The 22,178-nt window shown below is 35.2% G+C and overlaps 1 protein-coding gene across 2 annotated transcripts; it reads right to left on the bottom strand.

Annotated features, from left to right (window-relative positions):
* Window positions 1–1,882: 1,882 nt before the first annotated feature.
* LOC113050944 (inactive phospholipase D5-like) lies at window positions 1,883–21,592 on the bottom strand. 2 transcript variants are annotated; one of them, XM_026214429.1, is made up of 10 exons: window positions 21,140–21,592; window positions 10,869–11,005; window positions 10,282–10,465; window positions 7,634–7,742; window positions 7,180–7,307; window positions 5,216–5,413; window positions 4,337–4,488; window positions 3,218–3,383; window positions 3,010–3,100; window positions 1,883–2,660 (listed from the first exon to the last, which is right to left on the bottom strand). In XM_026214429.1, exons 1-10 carry the CDS (start codon window positions 21,305–21,307, stop codon window positions 2,410–2,412), a joined length of 1,584 nt encoding a protein of 527 aa, XP_026070214.1. In that variant the 5' UTR covers window positions 21,308–21,592; the 3' UTR covers window positions 1,883–2,409. The 2 variants fall into 2 exon arrangements, with proteins under 2 accessions (XP_026070214.1, XP_026070216.1); XM_026214431.1 differs by lacking the exon at window positions 21,140–21,592 and adding an exon at window positions 13,402–14,491.
* Window positions 21,593–22,178: the final 586 nt, after the last annotated feature.

Here is a 22,178-nt window from a genome sequence, read left to right as displayed (position 1 = left end):
CTAACCGTGTTGTTTCGACCTCACAGGCAGAAGCAAAGCATTTGTTTTCAAGCGCTTTAAAACTCTCAGTGCTTCTTCGCAGTGATGGCAATCTTTACAGATATTCACGCAGGCTCACCTTGCTCCTTTTTTGGTACCATCGATTTGAAGTCTTATTATTCTCATCTGTCCTATTCTTTTTAAGACATTTGTCTGTGTAAAGCGTTAAATCATTAACATTTCGCACTGGGACCCTCCAAACCATTGACTGTAAAGTATTTTAAGTTAGTCTATCACGCGCTCAGCTTCCGGTTTATCATTTATGGACTGCCTGATGTGAACGCGCAAAATGATTGACAGACAGACAGAAGAGATGCAAAGCCTCAAAAGCATGCTGGTTAAATAGTCAAGAAAAAAGAAAAAAGGAGTGTATATATTTTTTTCAGCATGACTTTTGACGATTGTAGTGCTGACCCAGAGATGGCCATGATATAATCGGACAACTATTTCAGTGAAATCTTTAATAGGAAGAAATAGAATTTCATATATAATGCTTACAATAACTGTAGGCTAATATTTGTTATATTGTGAATTTTCGTTAGAAAATACTGTATTACATTATCGTATAGTCACAGTTGGAAAATCTTAGCATTTTCAACTCTAACTAGCTTAAACCAGATCCATCTCAGCATTGAGTATTTCATCAATCAACATTAATATTGTAAAATTAAAGGGATAGTTAGTTAATTAATTAATTAATTCTCAAATGTCCTTCTAAAACTTGTATTCTTTTCTTTTTTTCTGTGGAAAATACAATGGGAGTCAGAACTGAAACAGTTTAGATTTTCATGATGTGTGAGAAGAATGAAGGAATTCAGGGAATTTGTTACTGCTTCGAATGTGCCACATAAATTTCTACCCCAAGAGAGACTTTAAATTGATTTGGTTGTGAGAGAAGTTTGCTGACACTCTGACACAAATTACTGAACCACAACAGTGAGAAATCAATGGGACATATGTTGCCTATTTACAACTGGTAGTCAATGTTTTATGAACTCTTTAATATTTAATTATAATAGTTGGTTAATAACATCATAAATTGTGCATTCCATGTAAGAAAATCTGTATTTTGTGTACATGGGGCTATAATTCATTTCAATATGTCACCCAAGCTGCAGCAAGCAGTTTTGTTATGTGTGATTATATGTATACAGTAAATCATAGATGCATTTTATCATAAGAGGTAGTCATCCAGAAAGCAACAGCAGCTACAGTTTATGGCAGCATACAGTATATAAGGCAAAGCATCAGGCCATAAACTACTGAGAAATGCAACATATATGATCTGTATTGTAAGATCAACAATCAGCAGTGACTGTTTAATAAAAATATTACTGTTCTGTTAAAACAGTCAATTAAAGGATAATATATAAAGCTACATATGAAAGCTACTCTATAAAGCTACATTTAAAGGGTGTAAGCTTAAGTTAGTAATATGTAAAACAGTCTCTTCTTGTGTGTATGATTGTACATTACTGCAAGGCTGTGCATGCTGCATCATTTAATCAATATATATATATATATATATATATATATATATATATGTGTGTGTGTGTGTGTGTGTGTGTGTGTGTGTGTGTGTGTGTGTGTGTGTGTGTATATATATATATATGTGTGTGTGTGTGTATATATATATATATATATGTGTGTGTGTGTGTATATATATATATATATATATATGTGTGTGTGTGTGTGTGTGTGTGTGTGTATATATATATATATATGTGTGTGTGTGTGTATATATATATATATATATATATATATATATATATATATATATATATATATATATATATATATATAAATATACACACACATACACACAGTGTCATATGTGCCATAATATCTAGTCAGTCAGAAAGTGATGATAGCTACAGTATGAGGCCGCATATGTAATCAGCAAGCTTGCTGGCTTATATGCAGATTTAAAAAAAGAAAAAATACATTTCAGTATAAATATGCTTGATTTTAAAAAAGGATGACTTATGAACATCTTGAGAAAAGAAAATTACAGAATGATTATAGAAATTTGGCAATACCCTTTCTCGAAAGAGCAGAGTCTCTTAATATTATGAAAAGTCTAAATATTGGAGTAAATGATTTCCACAGTTCTCAGTTAATGGTACTGATTGTTTCTCATCCAAACAAGCATGCATTATATAATGATTTAGAGGATTTCATTGAAAGTGCTGTAATTTTAAAAAGAAAGCATACACAAAAATGTTTTCCTTCACAGAAGTCCTTCAGAGATTATTTTTTGGTTCCATTGACAGCATTTGAAAATTCAAATGGTAAGAGTCATGGCGCAGATTTTCTGAGGCACAAAGTCCTTGGCTTATTGGTCCCGCTTCATAGTGAAACTGGAGCCGCTCATTCATGCCCTCTACCCTTTGGTTTTGTCTTTAGAGCTTGCAGTTTCTGCCTCCCATGTTGGCTCTCCTGTAGAGTCGTGCTGCCAGGGAGCAGGTTTATTATGTAGGGTGAAAACCAGTCTCTTTCAAAAGCAGCAGTCAGCTGCTCTACAATCGAGTTCTGCTTTTCCTGCTGATTCTCTGATTCTTGAATCACCAGCCCGGCTCCTGCATTGAAAGCCAACTCACTGCCAACCCAGTCCAGATTCCCTTAATTGACAGAAAATTCGAATATTTTATTTAAAATCCAATAAATTGTATACGAATTATTATGATACAGATGACAATGAAAGACAAAAATAAAATTGGTTAAATGACTCATTACTTTACGTATATTTATTTTTTTGAATTATTGTATATTTAGGTTTATTTTATGTTAATTTTTACTGCTATCCCTTTTAATATTACATTTAATTTACATTTGCACTGGTGTTAGTGTTTTTATTATTATTATTATTATTATTATTACTTATTTCGTATGGTTTTGGCAATACAAATATACAGTTTTTGTTGAGCCAGTGAACCACTAAATTAAATGTCTGTGAGACTGATTTCTTACCGATGTATACTGCATTGTCTGTCACCATAAATTTATTCTCATTTATCCTGTGCTGAAATCCTCCCATCTGCTCCTTGCCTCTGTAAAATCTCTGAGTCAAAACAGACACACATATATAAAATATAAGTTATTTGTAAAATATACAAATATATGTTTGGGTTTGTGATTACGTATATAAACAGATCAATCAAATTGACTCTTTCCTCACCACTTCTATAGAGCAGACTGGCAGTCCTGTGCATAGAGCCTGCATTGACGTCATAAAGTTAATTGTCAGCGGATGTGTACCTGTCCATAGACTGATCAAGAGACGAACTTTGACCTCTCTCAGTACTGCAGCCTCCCGGAGCATCTCGTCTATTGGCGACCAGTACCTGAACCAAAAAATAAAATGGGCCTAATGAGTGTTGATTTAAGGAAGTAGTATACAGAGAAGTCATAAATCTTCAAAGGAGCAAATGTGTCCATTTATAAATAGATCCAAAGATTTGCACATCAAAAAAATCTATTTTTAGTATCTTTGTTTAGTTTTCAAGTAAAAAAATAACTAAATGTATTTTAAGACAGATTCACTTGAGAAACCCCTAGGTTGAAAAATGTGGATGCATAAACCTGACAACATATACATATATATATATATATATATATATATATATATATATATATATATATATATATATATATATATATATATATATATATATATCAGATATTTCGATTTGTTTTTTATTTATTTATTTGCAATAGTTTTCATGAATAATTAAATGAAAATAAAAGTCAAAAGTCTTGTCTCAAGAACAAGACTTGATTGAGGAAACTTGAATAAACTTGAATAAACTTGTTTAAAATGCAATATTTTATATCAAACTGTATGATTAGGTGATTAGTTGAATAAATCATCCAATATTCTTAAGATTGCTAAAAGACATTATACATAATGACAATGAATGTTGTATTAGGAGATTTCAAGATTTAATAATAAAAAAAAAAAAAAAAAAATTACTTAAAAAAATAAGTAAACCAAAATCAAGTTAATTAATATTAAATTACAAAAGCATACAATATAGCATAATTTCTTGAGAAATATCGTAGCTTTACACTACACAAAATGTTAAAATGTTTTAGAGACTTTTCAAGTTTCAGCGATTTTCCAAATAGTGTCTTTTATTTTAAAATGTGTCTTGTCATAAGAAATATATTTTTACATTTTTTTATTGGCAGTTTTTTACTTGCTTTAAAAAAACTCACTAAATCGATAATTTCCTTTATAACAACTTTTAGTGCTGAAACATATAAATGACTCTGTGCCTGTGAAAACCAGCATTACCTTATGATTGGTGATCCTCTGAAGCTGCGGTTGACTAAGGGCAGGTAATCAGTTACAGAAATGTAGATGAATCTCTTAGCTTCTCGGATCACATGACGTATGGCATCTAAATCTCTACTTCGACCCTTGGGGCAAAACAGCTCTGGTGATGTCTATGAAAAAAAAAAAATTCAGCTTCAATTTGTATGGCCAATACACCAGAGTAAGGCAATGAGATGGCCGCCTGTGTACATAAATAATTGTCAGGAGAAGCACTTTATCACTGAGCTAGAAATGTATCCCAGCAGCCTAAAACACTAGAGCACAATTCATTTGAATGGAATGATGGATGTCTCAGATGTGTCGAGTAAACATCCTGTTGCTGGAAGGAAGTCAAGATTCATTACACTCAAATTAGAATCTGATGGCCAGTGTCTTCACATGTGATGCACATTTGCTTTTTTTTTTTTTAAATCACTGGGATAAATTACAGACAGAGTAAGTGAATTTACCTTAATCAAGTTATATCCAGTGGAACCAATGACAGCAGTTTACTTAAAAATCACTGTAGAATGGACATAGATGCAAACATACTTCAAAGTGCATGGAACTGGATAATCGATCCTGACATGTTTGTGCAATAAAATGTCAATTGTGTTATTAAGTACTGTAATTAAATACTTTTACACACACACACACACACACACACACGCACACACATGCACACACACACACACACACACACACAAACATTAAAAATACATCTACCCTGAGAAATTGGTAGCAGGATACTGAAGATAACAGAGTAAAATGTGTGGCAACTATCCCTTGTCTTATTTTAAAAATAGATGTAAGCTGGCAGAGTCAGATGAAGAAGAGAGATATATGTACTGATCTCACCGACACATATGCAGAAGCGTCTGTATTGTTGAGTCTGAACTGAAGCGGCTTGTCTCTGCTGAACACGGCCGTGACTCTCTTGGACCAGATTGAAGGGATGTAGTCCCTGTACTGCAGCTGCCAGTAGAAAGAAAAGATCCTGTGCATGTCCAGAGCCAAACAACTACAGTCGTACACTATTAATCCAAGCTCCTTCAGCTGAAACAAAAGAGTAGAGAGAGAATATCACAACATCTAAATATGAAATGTAAAAAGTTTTACTTGAAAAATGTTCTTGTGCTATATTTCTTCGAACTAAAGTGGCGGTCACACTAGACTTTGCACACAGAATTTCTAGATACAGTAATGATCATAATATGACATCGCATGTATGTTTTTTTTTTTTTTTTAAAGTGCCCCCATTATGGATGTTTGAAAATTACCATCATAAATGAAGTTATTGTCTCTCAAAAGAATGAATCAACTCTGAATCACTTAAACGAGTCATTTTGATATTTGAATCACATTTGCATAATACTGTACCTACCTACATTCTGCGTGTACATGCTGTCAAAACTTGAACCTTCCTCAAATGCCGTAACTCTGACCTGCACCAGTCACTTTGTGCAGCATTGGTCTGTTCATTACCACATTCAACTACCTCTTTAGTCAGTATAAATAAAAAAAACGTCTCTCTGAGCTTTTTGTTACTTTAAATCAGTCTGAATAAGCTCTTTTGCACTACAATAATTTTATCTGCACTGTTTGTTCCCTTCACTGGTTTGCAATCCACTGTATCTGCCATGTGCCTTGTGCTGCTTAAATTTAACTGAATTTTATTTTTATTTTTATTTTTACTTTTTTTAAACATGCCCTTATTTGAATAGTTGTATTTTATATTTAGTCTGTAATTATCTGTATTTTGGTCTACTGTTAGAGAGTAAAGCAATTTAAATTCTCTGTATGTATGTGCTGCACATGTGGAAGAATTGACAATAAAGCAGACCTGACTTGACTTGACTTGGATAACATAATGTCTATAAGACACTCTGCTCTGCTCTGCGGAAGTAAATTCAGTTTATTTTCACATCCAAAGGATGATGCTATGAAAAATCAGAATGTATCTTTACTATGATACCACAGCCATATAATCCCAAATTTAGCTGTGCTCTCATCATTTTACTGATGACTATTTCACAAATCTCTGCGAATTCAATGCAGCATTCTTAAAACGGATGTCCTTGAAAGACGGATCAGTGCCCAGTATGTTTGGAGCAGCTGGCTCCTCTGAATCACAACCTCTAAGTATGATTAATAATTGTTACTGTATGTTCTGTCGAGCGTGCAAAATATGTAGTTTTGTGTGTTTTGTTGTGTTGTGTACATGCTCAGTGCAAATGTAGGTCTCTATGTCTGTGTTCAGTTAACGCATATACCATTACTGTTTGGGTCTTTACTAAGTTCCATTTCCAACATGTGCTGTGCGCAGTAGACCAATTACAACAGACTGGGTCATCAGACCAATCAGAGCAGAGTAGCCTCATGCAAAGGAGGGGTTTGGAAAGATGAACCTTTGAAAGAATAGTTTGAGAGTCGTTGAGAAATAAGGTAAATGTGAATACATATTATAATAAAATGTTTTTGACCTTGCATGCATGTAACATGTTGTTAGGGACACAAATAATTAACCTTTCAAATAGCATAATAGGGGCACTTTAAAAAAAAAACATCTACAAATAATACATTCAAACGATTTATATAAGTTAATCAAACTTGAACTTTGGAATACAGAAAAATTTGAATGATCTTGCGTTTCCATTTAATTCTCTCTTGCATGTGTATGTATGGATGTCAGAGGAACAAAGAGTGTCGTGTGACTGGCACTTAAATGCTCCCAGGTTTCATATTTGGTTATGTTTTGCAATATTACTCATATATCATGCAAGTACTCTTCGAGGCCACCGTAAATGGTTGAAATTCTTTACCTTGGACAGAGCTTTCCAGTTCATGCCAGCACTGCCAATGTAAACATGCTTCCTGTCCACCACCCAAAATGAGGAAAGCAGTCTTCCTCTGGTGAGGGCCGTCATGTTGACGTAGTGCACTTCTGCATCTGGGAGAGACAGACAGCCATTTGGGCAATGGTTTGGGAACTGTTAAGCACTGTTAACTGTTAACCTTAACGAGAGATCTCTGCTATTCAACTCTGGCAAAAACAATATTCCACATTCATGATGTTTTGACCTCGTGCACAGCCTTGAGGGACTGGAGAAGCAAAAAGCCCGACAAGTTAAAAAGTTTATCACAGATGGATGCCTGTGTGTGTGATCTTACAGTGTTTTGCCTTGAGAGAACTGTTTAAGTACTGTATTCAGCACTTCAGCAGACAGAAATCAATGCATCTCTTAACATTAACTGGAGAGATTTGAGTTCACTCACAGCGGTCAGACATGCTCTTCAGCTCAATGGAGTTGGGCTGGTCACTAACAATCTTCAATCTGACACCTCGAGACTTCAGGCTTAACAATCTCTGAAACAAATACTGACCCTAGAAAATAGAAAAAGCCATGTGTAGTATATGCCATTGACAATAAATCAGATATTTTAGATGTATAATCATAAGTAGAAAGTAGGTACAGATTGTGTCAAAGCAGCTTCGTAGTTTCAAACAGGAAAAAAATAATTTGATAATTTATTGTGAATACTCATTTTCCTAATTTAAAATTTAGATTACCTTTGTACGGAGCCCCTAAGGAGACATGGGAATGAAAAAAAAAATGAGATGGAAGAAAAAATATATCAATGCTTTTGCATTCAGTAACAAATTTTGTCTGTTCTCTTGCAAAACATTTACATTCTCTCGAAGAAAGTTTATTTGGGGTTTGCAGTCTCTGTTAAAACATTTGTGAACCTGGACCACTAAAGTCTTAAAGGGGTGGTTTAATGTTTTTTTTTCTAGCCTTGATTGTGTTTATGGGGTGCAGTCCAACATGTGTTCGTTTTTTAAAAAAATGCATTATTCTTCACATAATTTACCTTTATTCCAGACCGTTTTGTCCCTTCTCTGACAAATTACAAGTTATTATGAAGCCCCTCCCTCAGAAATATGCAATGGGCTGAGATTGGTCAGCTGGCTCAGTATGTTGTGATTCGCTAAACTGCCTTGACCATGTCTGAACATCCCACCCCTCTCAAACTCAGAATGTGCTCCGATTGTATTGTAAACGAGTCCTCTATCCACCTTTTTCCTCAATGCAGAAGTAAGCCTTTGGGTGAGACTTCCGTTTGTTTCATTAGCCATTGTAGGTAAATGATGAGGAGAATAAAATGTGCAGTAAACGGTAAAACTGTTTGCATTACAAACCAGTGTGTTCTTAATTAAGATTAAACAGATTAAAATAATATTATAGGACACATCAATTGACAGTATCAAGCAGCAAAACGAACTGGGCCGGGTTTCCCGATAACGGTTGATCTTAGCGCTTAAGAGCGTTTTCTACGAGTCATTTTGCAATCATTCGTTATTATTTAATGTGCGTTTCCCAAAAATGCACTTAACACAGTCGCACGTAGCTGTGCTTTAAGTGCTACTTAGGAGTCGCTATCCGTTTGTCAAGTGCTGAAATGTCACCTTACAGAATGGCTCTTAATTGTAGTAAATGATCGGTTATTAACGTTAACCTAATGCTGCGTTCCAGACAGACAACTTGGATATAATAACTATAATACAATACAATATTATATTATATTATAGTGTATACTATTATACTTTACATAATAATATATAATATATTTTATATACTTAGTATATTATGTTAGGTAAAAACTGAATGCACTGTAAGTCGCTTTGGAGAAATGCGTCTGCTAAATGCATACATTTATTTAAATGTCTTTATTTATGTACAGTATAGAGAAAGATATAGAGAGAGACGTTATTCCATAGCTGGTTTTCGTGCACTTCAGCAAATCATTGACATAACACCCCCCCAAGTCTTTGAAGCATTTCCTACATTACTTCTTTTTTTGTTTGTTTGTTTGTTCAGTCATTTAATTTAAATGTGTATTTCAATATTTTCTGCCCTTTTTAATAATTTAATTTATAAATTAATATAAAAAAAAGTTAAAGGTGTAATCTGCAGATTGTCCTGCAAGTGACTGCATAAAACTGTCTTCTTACGATGCACTTAGGGCTTTATGATTACTCCAGAGCACTCGTAGATCTACGGTGATTTTCAAGTGCAACTTAAGTTGTGATGCTTTTGGGAAACAGACCATAATATTAAGAACAGCCATACGATTGTTTTTACGAACTTCTTAGGCTTACAAAGCTTTTGGGAAACTCAGCCCTGTTTTGTACAGCTGAAAATAGCTGGACGCAAATGAGACCGGAAGCTACACCCATATAATTTACAAATGATTCTTCTTTTATGACAAAAATCATTAGGACATTAAGTAAAGAACATGTTCCATGAAGGTATTTTGTACTTTATTTCTACTGTAAACATAACAAGACTTAATTTTTGATTAGTGACATGCATTGCTAAGAACTTTTTTGAACTTTTTTGCACCCTCAGATTCCAGTTTTTCAAATAGTTGTATCTCGGCCAAACAGTGTCATATCCTAAGATATCCAAAGTATCCCAAAGCTTATTTATTCAGCTTTCAGGTAAATCTCTCTTATGACTGGTTTTGTGGTCCAGGGACACATTTGTGTTCTCTCAAACGGTGAATGGAACGGTTTCTGGGGGAATGCAAAAGGTTTGTGAGAGAACACACAATCATTGAAATATATTTTTCCCTCCATGTTTTTTGTTCCTCCAGGAAACTTTGCAGTCTCTCATTAAACAATTTTCATCTCTCGAATGGTGAAAACAAAGTTTCTGGGGGAATGCAAAAGGTTTGTGAGAGAACTTGAAAACATATATTATTTTTTTTAACCTTTATACAATGTACTTTTAGGGGCACCGTGAATGTGCGCTAAATCTTTACCACTTATAAATTGCTAAAACATCTCAAAAAGCATATACAAGTGTTGATGATGCATATTCGCCCATTAATCGTAACAGGATAAATGTTGGCTAACTAACCTGATAAGAAGAATAAAGCTGTGACCCCTGATCATTGGAGGTCAGAGCCCAGTATGGCGACACTATCTCAACTGATAGTTTTGCTTGGTCCAAAAGATGGTTGAGACCCAAGGTAAGTGGGAGATGGGTTGAATTATTGGGGTTGAATGACAGCTCCCCTGGGACGTTCTCCACAAGGACAATGCTAAGAGCAGGAGATGTTAGTTTGTGGAATATGTTCAACATATTGAAGTCAACATGAAATTAAAATTGAACATAATTTCCTTTCACGTATGATTCAATGTATGATTCACTGTTGCATATTATTCTCAAAAACATACAAGTCTTGAAGAAAAATGATAATGATTTACATTATATTACATTATTCATTTAGCAGACCCTCATGTTGTGCTGAACCCAGTCTAAAAATATTCTTAAACAAGATGATGCACTGCCAAGATACAATTAAAAAGCTCATGTTGGCCAAAGGTACAAAACACAGAGCTGAATATGCAGTGCTCCCATGTGTACTTTTTGGGTTGTTGTTTACCATATGTACTACAGAAAATAACATCATAAGCACATGATCTGTGACCACTGCCTCTTACCGACAATTTTTGCTGCAGTTCTCCTCAGTGACACCATCCTCATCCTCTCCCCAGACGTCCACAGCAGAGAAAATCAGAGCCACCAGGACAGCAAAGCAGCAAACCAGTGCAAACACAGCAATGCATTTCTGCTGGGACTGCAAAAGACATACAAAGAAGGGTCTGCCAATTATATTTTCATATACCAGGTTTTAGATAAGTTTGTCTTGACTTATTTGTTGAAATGATTAATGTAGGGTTTCTGACTTTGGTGACAGTATAAATGTGCAGGGTCAAGATTTATTGTATTCAAAATTGAATCTTTAACTATAATTACATTTTACGACTGAGAGGATGATAGAGTGTCTCCGTCAAATTTCCACGTGAATTTTGTTATACAGAAGGTAAAGGCTCAAAAGTCTGAGGTCAGCATGTTCAGAAATTTAATTCAGGATGGGTGCACTAAATTAATTAAATGTGTCAGTGAAGACATTTCTATTTTTCAAAGAATTTTATCAAAGAAAATATTAAGCAGCACAACCATTGATGATAATCAGAAATGTTTCTTGAGCAGAAAAATCAGCATATTGGAATGATTTCTGAAGGATCATGTGACACTGAAGACTGGAGTAATGATGCTGAAAATACAGCTATACCATGACAGGAATAAATAACCCATTCTAATAGAAAGCAGTGACTATAAATTGTTGTAATATTTCACAATCTATTTTCTTTTTACCATATTTTTGAGTAAATAAATGAAGCCCCTGGTGATCATTAGACAACTGAATAATAGTTTATATGAGAAAATGTTTCCAGGTTTCTGTTTGCATCAGAGTCATCATCCTCAAAAACAATGAACATATCTACACAATGTAACAGAAAAAAAGACATAGACTACAGATAAAAGCAGTTGTAATGTTGGGCATATTCAGTTCATGGAAATATATCAATAGTGTATGTTAAGGCCATTTTGTTTAATTTTGTACACTGAAGAATTATGGTGTTTTGTCATCTTTGATGGCCAAAGGCAGAAAGTCAAACTCAGAACTTTTGATTTTCCCTCTAAAAAAAGTGCACACGAGTGACTTGATTTTTGCTTAGCACTGCACTTCCTGAACATATCTCTCCTGAGAGAGACTGTTTCCCATCCCATCTGCTGGCCTCAATCAGAGTCCCGGCTTCACAGCTGTCTGCTGAGTGACATAGACATCATGTATCATTTTCCTCTTAAGGAAACAAGCAAAGTGAAGTTTAATTAAAGAGCAGAGAGTACACAAAGCAAGCAGATTAATGCAAGGCATTAACCTTCTTACAGTTAAAATGGATTCGGTCAATTAGTGTCCCCTTTAATACGCTTACACACTCATACAGTCATGACTGACTTTACTTTATGTTAAGTTTGATGTATCATTGAAGAAGTTAAAATTACTTCAGAATAATTTGGGAAAAATAATTAAGTACAGTACATGTAATACTGAAGTAGTGTTTATTTCAGCCATTACAAGTTATTGGGGGTTTTCAGACCTTTAAGAGAATGTGATCTTTTGAATCCATTAGTTTTTCAGTATTTTTTTTTCTAGAAGCTAAAAGGAAATACTTCAGTAATCAAATGATATGTTAAATTTGTTCCGCTGTAATAAAAATTAAATCTGTGTCTTGCCAGAGGCAGTGGAAGAAATAAAGTTGTCTGTAAACATTGGCTTTCTCCGCCCGAAGGGAAATATGTCAAATAAATGCTGTGTTTGCATCGAGCTGTCTGTGCTGATGGCTTTGATTGACAGGACGATGTGCTGCTCCTTCCAACATTATCTGCTACTTTTCACACTTCAGTCTTGCCGAGTTAAGCACTTTAACATTCAATCAAAACTACCTGACATGCAGCTCAGTCAGACTACTGTAAATCATACTGTACAAGCTGTATCAACAAGAGAGAAAAAATATTTTTACAAAACATATTATCATCTAACAAAACAAAATACATAGAGAAATTGACCTTAAAATTAACTATAAAAAAATAATTTAAAAAATAACTATACACATAACATTTCCATGTGTTTTTTTTTAAATAAAATAAAATTAATTCCATACACAACATACACAATTGTACACAGCCCTGAAAAAATTAAAATAAATTAAATATACAAAACAAAACTATTAAATTCTCACTATGTTCAGGACATATTTCACATTGTAATATAATATAATATAATATAATATAATATATGAACATTTACATTTTATTTTTATATTAATAAAGAATACTTTCTTAAATATTTTCTACAAAAGAAATGTACCATTACTGTTAAAAACATCAGAAAATACCATTATATATACATATGTACAAAACATAGTTTACTTTTCTTGCCCCCCCCCACCCCCGCCTTTATGGGGGATGAAATGACCCAAACATTTCTTGAAAGTTTTATGATTCACCCATAAATTATATTCTGTGCAGCTGAGCAAAAGAAAAGAAAAAATCAATTTAAATGCAGACTTTCATCAGAAATATTCTGATGGGGTTTTGGAGCCTGAAGTGAAAGTTAAGCCTCACCTTCATGATGTTCTCCTGAGTGGCAGAGCCTGGCATAACAGCTTTTTAAGTTCCTTTCCGACTTCAGGAAACACTGAAAACAAGATGCTAGTGCATTTCATCAATGTAGTCTCCTTGGTAACGTGTCGCACTCAGCCTCTCTCTTACGCTCATCACTGTAATGGATGTGCAAGTCCACGGAATGATATAGTGGGTGATAGATAGTGTGCCTTTTGTTTTAGCACCCTGAGATCATGCATGCTTCCACTGCCTGTGTGCTTTCCTCGCCTCAACTCCATAGTGATGGAGACAGAGAAAGAGAGAGGAGGAGAGAGAGAAAGACACAGTCCACTCCCTCTCTCGAAACGTCCAATGCTGGGCTAATACAGAACAATCCCCCTCCCTTCTGCATCATTCTCACCTGCCCTGTGAACCAAAACTCTGCCGGCACAGTGCAAATGGATTTGGCTTCAGCAGAAGAAAGCCAAGGAGGGGAAAAAAAAGCATGATATAAAACACAATCTTCTGACTCTAAGCACTTCTAAGGTATTGTTTCTTTTTTCACAGCAGAAGGAAGTTCAGCGCAAGCATAAATGTGCTTGACACGTTCCCCCTATAAATAATTCAGCATTGTTACAACTATCCGGCCAGCTTGTGAACCAATCTATCAAGTAAAGTCATGTTTATTGGAGTCACCGTTATGTGATTCATGCAATCTCAGAATCTGAAATACGTTCCCATAGGAAGGAAAAATCCTAGAGTTGATCTATTTAATACTTGTCTTCTTACATGCAAATTACATTCAATGGAAAGCAAACTGAGACTTTTGTTTAATTCTCCTGCTTCTTAGATTGTTCTCATGAGAAATAAGATCTCAGTAATCTCTAAAAGTGTTTCAGAATAGATGTCAATTATGTCTCAACTGAGCTTACTTACTTAAGTCTGCAAAGGTTAGAAAGCTCACATTTTTCTCATCAAAGACCAATTATCCAGACTAAGCTTTCTAACTTCAATTTTGTAGCTCTATCCTCGTGCTCTAATGTCTAATTTGTGTCTAAATTAGGATTGTTAAATCTGCCTGGTAAGTCAAATATATCAAGCGAGACTGATTCACCAGTATGCAACTCCTATAGGAGAGAAATTCAAAAAGGAAATCTTAATTTAACATCCATTGCTGACTTTTTCAAAACGAGACCCCACAAAATAAATTGTGGTTAATTAATTTATCTATATTGCCATTGATTACCTATATTGAGAATAATATCTATATTGTTTAGTTGATATATTGTGTTGGACATGGGGGACTGTCGAGTCAAATAGGCTGAGAACCTGTGCATTAGAGCAAAGGAAAAGAGTGTTGTTATGCTTTAAATCATTTAGCTGTTCCAGGCTCATTTGAGGTATAATATATGCAAAAAAAAAAAAAAAAAAAAAGGGCAAGACCTTGAAGTAATCAAAGTTTTCACTGGAATCACTCCGCAAATGTTCCTGGAACACTATTGCAATGGAATAGAGCATATGCTGCATACAGCAGGAGACTCCTGCTGAATCTCACCTCACTTATAGACTGTTAATTACTGCCTGTGCTCATGGGATACCGGCAACCTCCTTCTCTGGGATTTGTATCCTTGCTTAACAAGATATCACCTTCTTAAATCAGTTTATACTCTTCTCAGTCCTGTGATCACAGACTGGAGTTTGTGGAGTAAGCGTATTTAAAAGCAACTAATTCCCATTCTTGACCACTTTAGAGTCAGCAAAAGCAGTCTGATAAAATTAGACGCTGACAGACTGCAAGACTTGATTGCACTTACGCTGGTGATGCATTGAGGAGAGCTGGCAGGATGTTAGACAGGAGATATATGCACCTGTGTTTTGGGACATCCGTTGCGTAACTTTTCAGTAAAGGAAACGAGAGCGAAACGAAGTGGGAATGACCCTGCACATATAACCGCATGTCAGAATAGAGGTCACTGTCAGTGTGACGTCCATTAGTTACAGCTGAGCCTCTCACCTCAAAACGCCAAGCACTCCATCACTGCACAGCAGATGTACTTTGTACATACAGTAGAAAGGATGGATGGATGATGATATGGATGATACATTTAGATAAAAGAGTGCAAATTATCTTGCACCAGTTGTGTTGTTGACACATACACATGAAAACAATCCCATAGACACTGATGGCTAGAAACCTGAAAATCAAAGATATCATAGTTCTTTTGACTTAAGCAACCACATAGTAACCACCTAGAACAACTTAGCAACTGCATAACAGGTCTGGAACCATCAACAACACTTTTGTATCACGGCAGAGTTTTGCACAAGCCAACAGCACTCATTGTATAATTTATGACTGTTCCTACAAGTCCCATATTGATTGAATAATTGCAGAAAAGTTTTGAAGCAATAAAATGTGCTGAATTAAAAACTGAGAGAGAGGAAAAAGAGGCTGATGGCCCAGACAATACTAGGTGAGTCATTTCTCAAGGGAGAGGTGCAGCAGACAGGGTGTAATATATAATAGAAATGAGGAAAGCAAACTTGACTGTGTCCTTCTCTGACAGAGGACCCTATGTGGCCAGGAGGAAAACTTATTTTAGACTTTGGCACTGTAATTCTGAAATGCTACACAAACACACACACACAAAAAAAACATAATCTGTAAATCTAATAGTTTAGAACCTAAAGCAGAAATGTCAGCAAAACATCAATATTTGCTGATAAAGAAAAGATAATTTGAAGGCAACAGATCAACAGGATTATTATGGATTACTGACTCACATTTTGGCCAGAAATGCCTTCACTTCACAAGACTTTAACTTTTGGACTGGAGTATATGTGGACTCTCATTCTGACGGCACCCATTCACTGCAGAGGACTCATTGTTGAGCAAGTGATGTAATGTTAAATTTTAATGTTAATGTTAAATTTCTGTTAAAATCTGTTTTGATGAAGAAACAAACTCATCTAAAGCTTGAATGGCCTGAGAGTGAGCAAATTTTCGTTTTTCGGTGGACTATTTATTTAAATTCACAGTTTTCTCACATATAAATGACTGCATAGTACCATGTCTAGTTGTTTCTGTCTTACAAAATGCAAAGTAATAGCAGAACCATCACGCATCTCAAAGAAACACACCGTAGGTGGTATTCCATTAATCTCACTCATTAACATCCTATTGCATTATCATTTATGGCATATAATAATTGTATATACAACTTATTAATATTTTTTGGTCTGTGTGGCTGTCTCTGTGTACTGGAAGCTTATGTCACTAAAACAAATTCCTTGCATGCGTAAGCATATAAAGTTAATCAGCATATAAGGCAATAAAGTTCTTTCTGATTGTGATTCTGAATAATGTAGTCACTTAGTTGCTTCTGAACAGATCAGTGTTTTGAACAAATCTGTTGAATGGAGCATACAATCTCACGCATAAAGACAGTCACTTTTCGCCACCTACTGGTGAAACAATGTAACCTAAAAAATAATATTTTAAATTTAGTACATTTAAAATATATGAAATTAAAACATCATATTAAATAACACACTACAGTTACATTTATTATCAAATACTTTACCTGCACTTTAATGTTAGTCAACACATCAAAATAACTACTTTAAGTATTACAAAAGCTTATTAACAAATTATTTAAAATGTACTTTAAAGTAAAACTTTTTTCTTTTTCTTTATTCTTTTTTTTTTTTTTTTGCTAATAGACTACAAGTGTAAATTCAGTACAATTAAGTGCATCTTTTCACAATGGCTGATTTTCACTTCTATCAGTACAGAAAAACAGAAATAATGTATAGAGTCTGTCTGGGCCTGATTATAGGGACAGACCACCTGAAGTAATCTTCTCTTCAGTAACAGACCAATCAGCAGATCTGAGCTTCAACCCAGTACATCACACCACTGTCATCTGGTTTACTGAACAGAGACCATTTTCAATATAACTCCATCTTTCCCAGTGACAACAGCTGTCAAAATCAAGGGAGGTCACATTCTCAGCATCCTTAAACTTTTATCCAGGACAAAAGCTTGAAGCTGAAGCATCTGATCCATAGCAACACCTCTGGCAGAAGAGCGTCATTAGTGGACAGAACTGAAACCGTCTGTAAGAAGAGAGCTCCGATTGCATGACACAGTGTTCAGAAACCGATCGGACTGTAACAATGCATGTTGCATGTATCATTAATCAATATGAACATGGCTGTGATTTTCATGAGGGCCTTTTTCTGGGATGTCAGAATCACTCCCGTTCTAATGCCTGACTCATTCGCCCCTGCTGTGCATGTGTGTGTGTTTTAAGGTCAGTGAATGTGTGTGGGCGTCACACATACTGAGACCCATCAGTGTATATGCTGTGCTCCTGTCTGCAGGATGTCACACTTTAAACCCAGGGAAACAGCAAACGGTCAGGTTGACTTTGATAAAAGGGCATAATTCACCCGGTATAGTTGCACAGGAAGATCAAAAATTGATATAAATGGGGATGTTCCACATGACAGACTCATAAAAGCACTGTGCCTGTATTGAAGAAGCAGGCCCCACTGAACAAGGTCTCATTATTTTTATAAAAAAGAAAAAAAAAAGAGAAACAAGGTCTGGAACCTTTTCTTTGATTATTTGGAGAGGGCAAGCAAGTAGGTTTCTTGCATCCTAGCCTGGAAAAAAGCTTTTTATTTTCTTTCTTATACTGAATATCTCCCTTTCTATGGTTCTTAAAAGCAAACACAAGTAGGTTTATTGCATCCTAGCCTGGAAAAAAGCTTTTTATTTTCTTTCTTATCTTATTCTTTCTTATACTGGATGGATATTCAGTATGCAAGAAATTATTAATGTCTCCTTGGTTGTTGCTTTATAGCTCTTATTATAAACTTTAGAATTTTAAAATCTGATCGAATGATCTTTGAAACTATTGTAAATTGAAAATAATCTACAAATTGTTAAGCTAATGAAATCCTACTGTTTATATATATATATATATATATATATTAGGGGTGTAACGGTACGTGTATTCGTACCGGACTGTTTCGGTACAGGGCTTTCGGTACGGTGCACGTGTGTACTGAATGACCAAATCCAATATTTTTTGTGCGGAACATAGGTACATTTTCGTGTTTCCAAACGAACATATTAAGTGTCAGAAGTCTCTGCGTTCAGCGCAAATCCCGCCCTGCAGCTGATTCTAAGGTTTTCAAAAGGCATCGCGCGAGTGTGAACATCACTACAACTAGGAAAAAAATTATTGTTATTCAAATGCAGCTCCCGTGGGCATATAAACAGACCTTTGCTCTTAATTCCGATCGGGCCAACGCAATAACGAAATCTGAGCAGGTCTAAAAACTGAAACTGTTGATGCTGCACTTTGCACTTTGGAAAAAGTTATATTTTTTTTTTTTAAAAATGAGCAGGCCTACAAGCTGGGATTGGTAATGCTGCACTCTAATCATAGTTATTTATTTACATTTTTCATTATATTTTATAATTTTTATTATATGATATTGGTTTGAGACTGAGAGTATTTTATTTAGTGGAGATCTTTGCAACAGTATTTTATTTCTTATTCTTTTTTATTTTACATATATTTTATTAAAAAGTATTTTAAAAAAGTGTAAACAAATTGTAAAAAAAAAAGTTTATAGTAATGAACAACCTGCAGTTTAATGTTTGCATTTCTTTCCCTTACTGTACCGAAAATGAACCGAACCTTTAAAACCGAGGTACCTATCATATCATGTATTTTATATTTATGCATATACATACAGTAAATCATGATTTTCATAGGGCTTAAGCAGTTATTTTTTATATATATTTGTATTTTTTTATTTTTTTTATTGTAAAGCAATGTGTGTGTGTGTGTGTGTGTGTGTGTGTGAGTGAGAGAGAGAGAGAGAGAGAGAGAGAGAGAGAGAGAGAGATTGAAAGAGAGAAAGAGAGAGATCAGGCTGTCTAAAGACAAGATGTCACTCCTGACCAGAATACTTAAAACATCCAAAGCTTTATCGCAAAGACTTCAGTGTGAACCCAAAGACTAATCAGAGCTCATTTATACAGCAAGATCTATAGAGCCAGGAATGAAACCCCTGCTTTGATCACGCACTACATTTTTACAACAGCCAAAGGTTTGACATTCAAGGTATAGTGGCCTGGTTATGTAATTTGGTTTTAGGTAGAAGGAGAAGATTAGGCACTGAGCATGATTTATATTTATATAAAAGAAACACAGCAACAGAGAAGCAGAGAAGGTAATCAATTCTTATCAGGGACAGCAGAGCACTGCACACTTCCCTCCCTGCAACTCCCGCATGGCTCATTTCACTAAGAGAGAGAAAGACATATAGAGAGAAACCCAGAAAGCCAAATGAGAATGTCTGCTATGATAAACAGCTAACAGACACGAAGAAAAGCTCTAGTTTACTGCAGACTGCAACATCACCACACATCAGCCCAAATGCAAAGGAATCTGAAAGAGTTAAAAAAAAATGACTTTTTGCATACAGAAAACGGAACCTATTTTTAGGACCATTAGGATACTTTCTAGATCCTAATTTCTGTAATACAATGTTTCACTAATGTTTCTATATGTATTTAAATCTGCATATTTTACAATTTAAATAATGCATAATTTTTGCATATATATATATATATATATATATATATATATAGAGAGAGAGAGAGAGAGAGAGAGAGAGAGAGAGAGAGAGACTGCTTAAGCCCTGTCACCTAAATGTTTTACTGTATGTTTTAATGCAATATTTTAAGCATTCCATAAATATAATGAATAATACATTTAACGACTTTAAAGAATAACATGTAATATTTTGTCTATTTGTAAAATGGGAACAATATTAAACATACACAACAATTTTCATCTTGAGCATAGATGGCACTAAATCTCTTTTCAGCACATTTATTGATCAGCTGTTTCATCTAAACATCAGCATTGTGAGAGTCGACTGTTTTGATGTTAAGTGGTCTCATTTAAAATTACAGTCTATTTATAATAGTAATTATTAAATAATTAGAATATGAATTATTTCAAATAATGTAATATAAATGAATAATGTTCAGAATCTATATAATAAAGCAATATTTTGTAATCGTGTATGGGTGATATATTTGCTTTTATTTTTTCATTGAATATCATGTTGAACATTAAAAGTTGGTGTGTATGTTGTGATTGGGAGATATGTGAAGTTATCTATTTATTTGTATCATAAAAAATATATAGTTTTTACTTAAATGAAAAATGGTTAGACCCTCCAGGCTAAATGATCTGCTCAGGATTAGCAAAGATAGGTCCCAAGTGGTACTAATTCCATCATACACAAACCCTAAGGAAATCCTGGATTACAGAACATGAGTTGTGCTTGTTGGTTGTATGTGTGTGTGTGTGTGTGTTTGTCTATATATGCTCAATTTACAGTCTGGTTCATTACAAGCCGAACTTGAACATGTTCTCTCAGCTCATTTCCAAAAATCAAAACTTGAGACTGCTTCTGACATATAGCCTCAGTTATTTCAGAAAACATGAAATTCCAGTCAATTAATTGCAGTTGTATAGTGTCAAATTATATATATATATTCTCCATGTAGACACACAGACCTGCCCACTCCACCCGGGTCTGGACAGTGTGTGTTGTGTGTGCCTTCATGGTACAGGTAGATGGTTTCTGTGCTGAGGGGAAAAGGGCAGCAGTCAGCAGTTAGTATCAATATCAGCAGTCAGTCGTTAAAGGTCAGCCTTACCCGTTCCATTCTATCTCTTCTTCTAAGCCAGATCATAGCAGAGTAGTCCTGCTGCTGGACGGTGCTGAAGATGTTGTTACCCGGCCGGGTGAGAGGCGTGGAGAAGAACCCCATTTCGGGCGGGGGCTTCACCCCTGGACCCTCTGAAACAAGCCTCCTATCCTGCATTTTCCCACTTCATTAAATATCCAAATACTCCTACTTGATCTCCATAAGATGTTCACCCCAATTAGCTCAGTGCACGAGGAAAAGACTCTAAGCCAGTGCTAGCAGCAAACGCTGTTGGAGTCTGTGCTAGACTGAGCTGTGTCTTGCAGAGAGCCTGATTTCGTTGGATTTCATCCACACACAGGCAGAAAGGGGTCTCCCTGTCCTGTTGGGAGGGGCTGGCAAAGTCTGAGTGGGCATAGTGACAAAAAAAGTGTGTGGGAGTGGATGCATAGACCCCACATCCTGCACCTGGTACCCTCCCCTCGCTCAGTGTGTACATGGTGCTCTGATGCATGACTGTGAGTCCAACACACTCACACACACGAAAAGGCATCAGTGTATATTAACTCAGAAGTGCTGCGGGCAAACTCAATAAAGTATTCATTTGACATCACCTCGAAATTCACAGCCGTCTGCTTGCGTGCTGCACACTCATTGAGGAAACAAATACCCATCCGTATTATTGGGTAAATAGAGGAAATTATTTTTTAATAAAACTCTGTGCTGGAGGAAGTAGTTGTGATTTCTTTTGATTGCTTCATATTTCCTCATTTGCCATTTGCCATATTTCTCCCCGGTGATCAATGATTTACTTCAATCTATTATGATCCTTCAGATAAGCAATATGCCAACCCAATACTGATGAAATTCTTAATGTAAGCAGCAGCCCTGCTGTAAAGCAGAGTCTGTCAATAGAAACAGATGAAACAAACTATACAGAAAAATAAAAATGAGAGTATGGACAGTTTTCACTCAGAAACTGCTAGAACATTTCACACACAATTACAGAGAAATGATAACAGTGGATTATATGGGAATTTTTTTGAAA

Source organism: Carassius auratus, chromosome 31, assembly GCF_003368295.1.
Source record: "Carassius auratus strain Wakin chromosome 31, ASM336829v1, whole genome shotgun sequence".
Classification (NCBI taxonomy): Eukaryota; Metazoa; Chordata; class Actinopteri; order Cypriniformes; family Cyprinidae; genus Carassius; species Carassius auratus.
Note: the sequence above shows the minus strand (reverse complement) of the source record. Positions and strands in the feature narration are given on the sequence as shown.

Bases quoted from the DNA above. Each gene is read 5' to 3' on its own strand.
- LOC113050944 (XM_026214429.1), bottom strand. From the start codon at position 21,307: ATGCAGGATAGGAGGCTTGTTTCAGAGGGTCCAGGGGTGAAGCCCCCG. The intron at 5,414-7,179 runs GTAAAGAATTTC...CTTTTGTTTCAG, and splicing joins ACTGGAAAGCTCTGTCCAAG to CTGAAGGAGCTTGGATTAAT. The intron at 2,661-3,009 runs GTAAGAAATCAG...CTGTCAATTAAG, and splicing joins AGACAATGCAGTATACATCG to GGAATCTGGACTGGGTTGGC.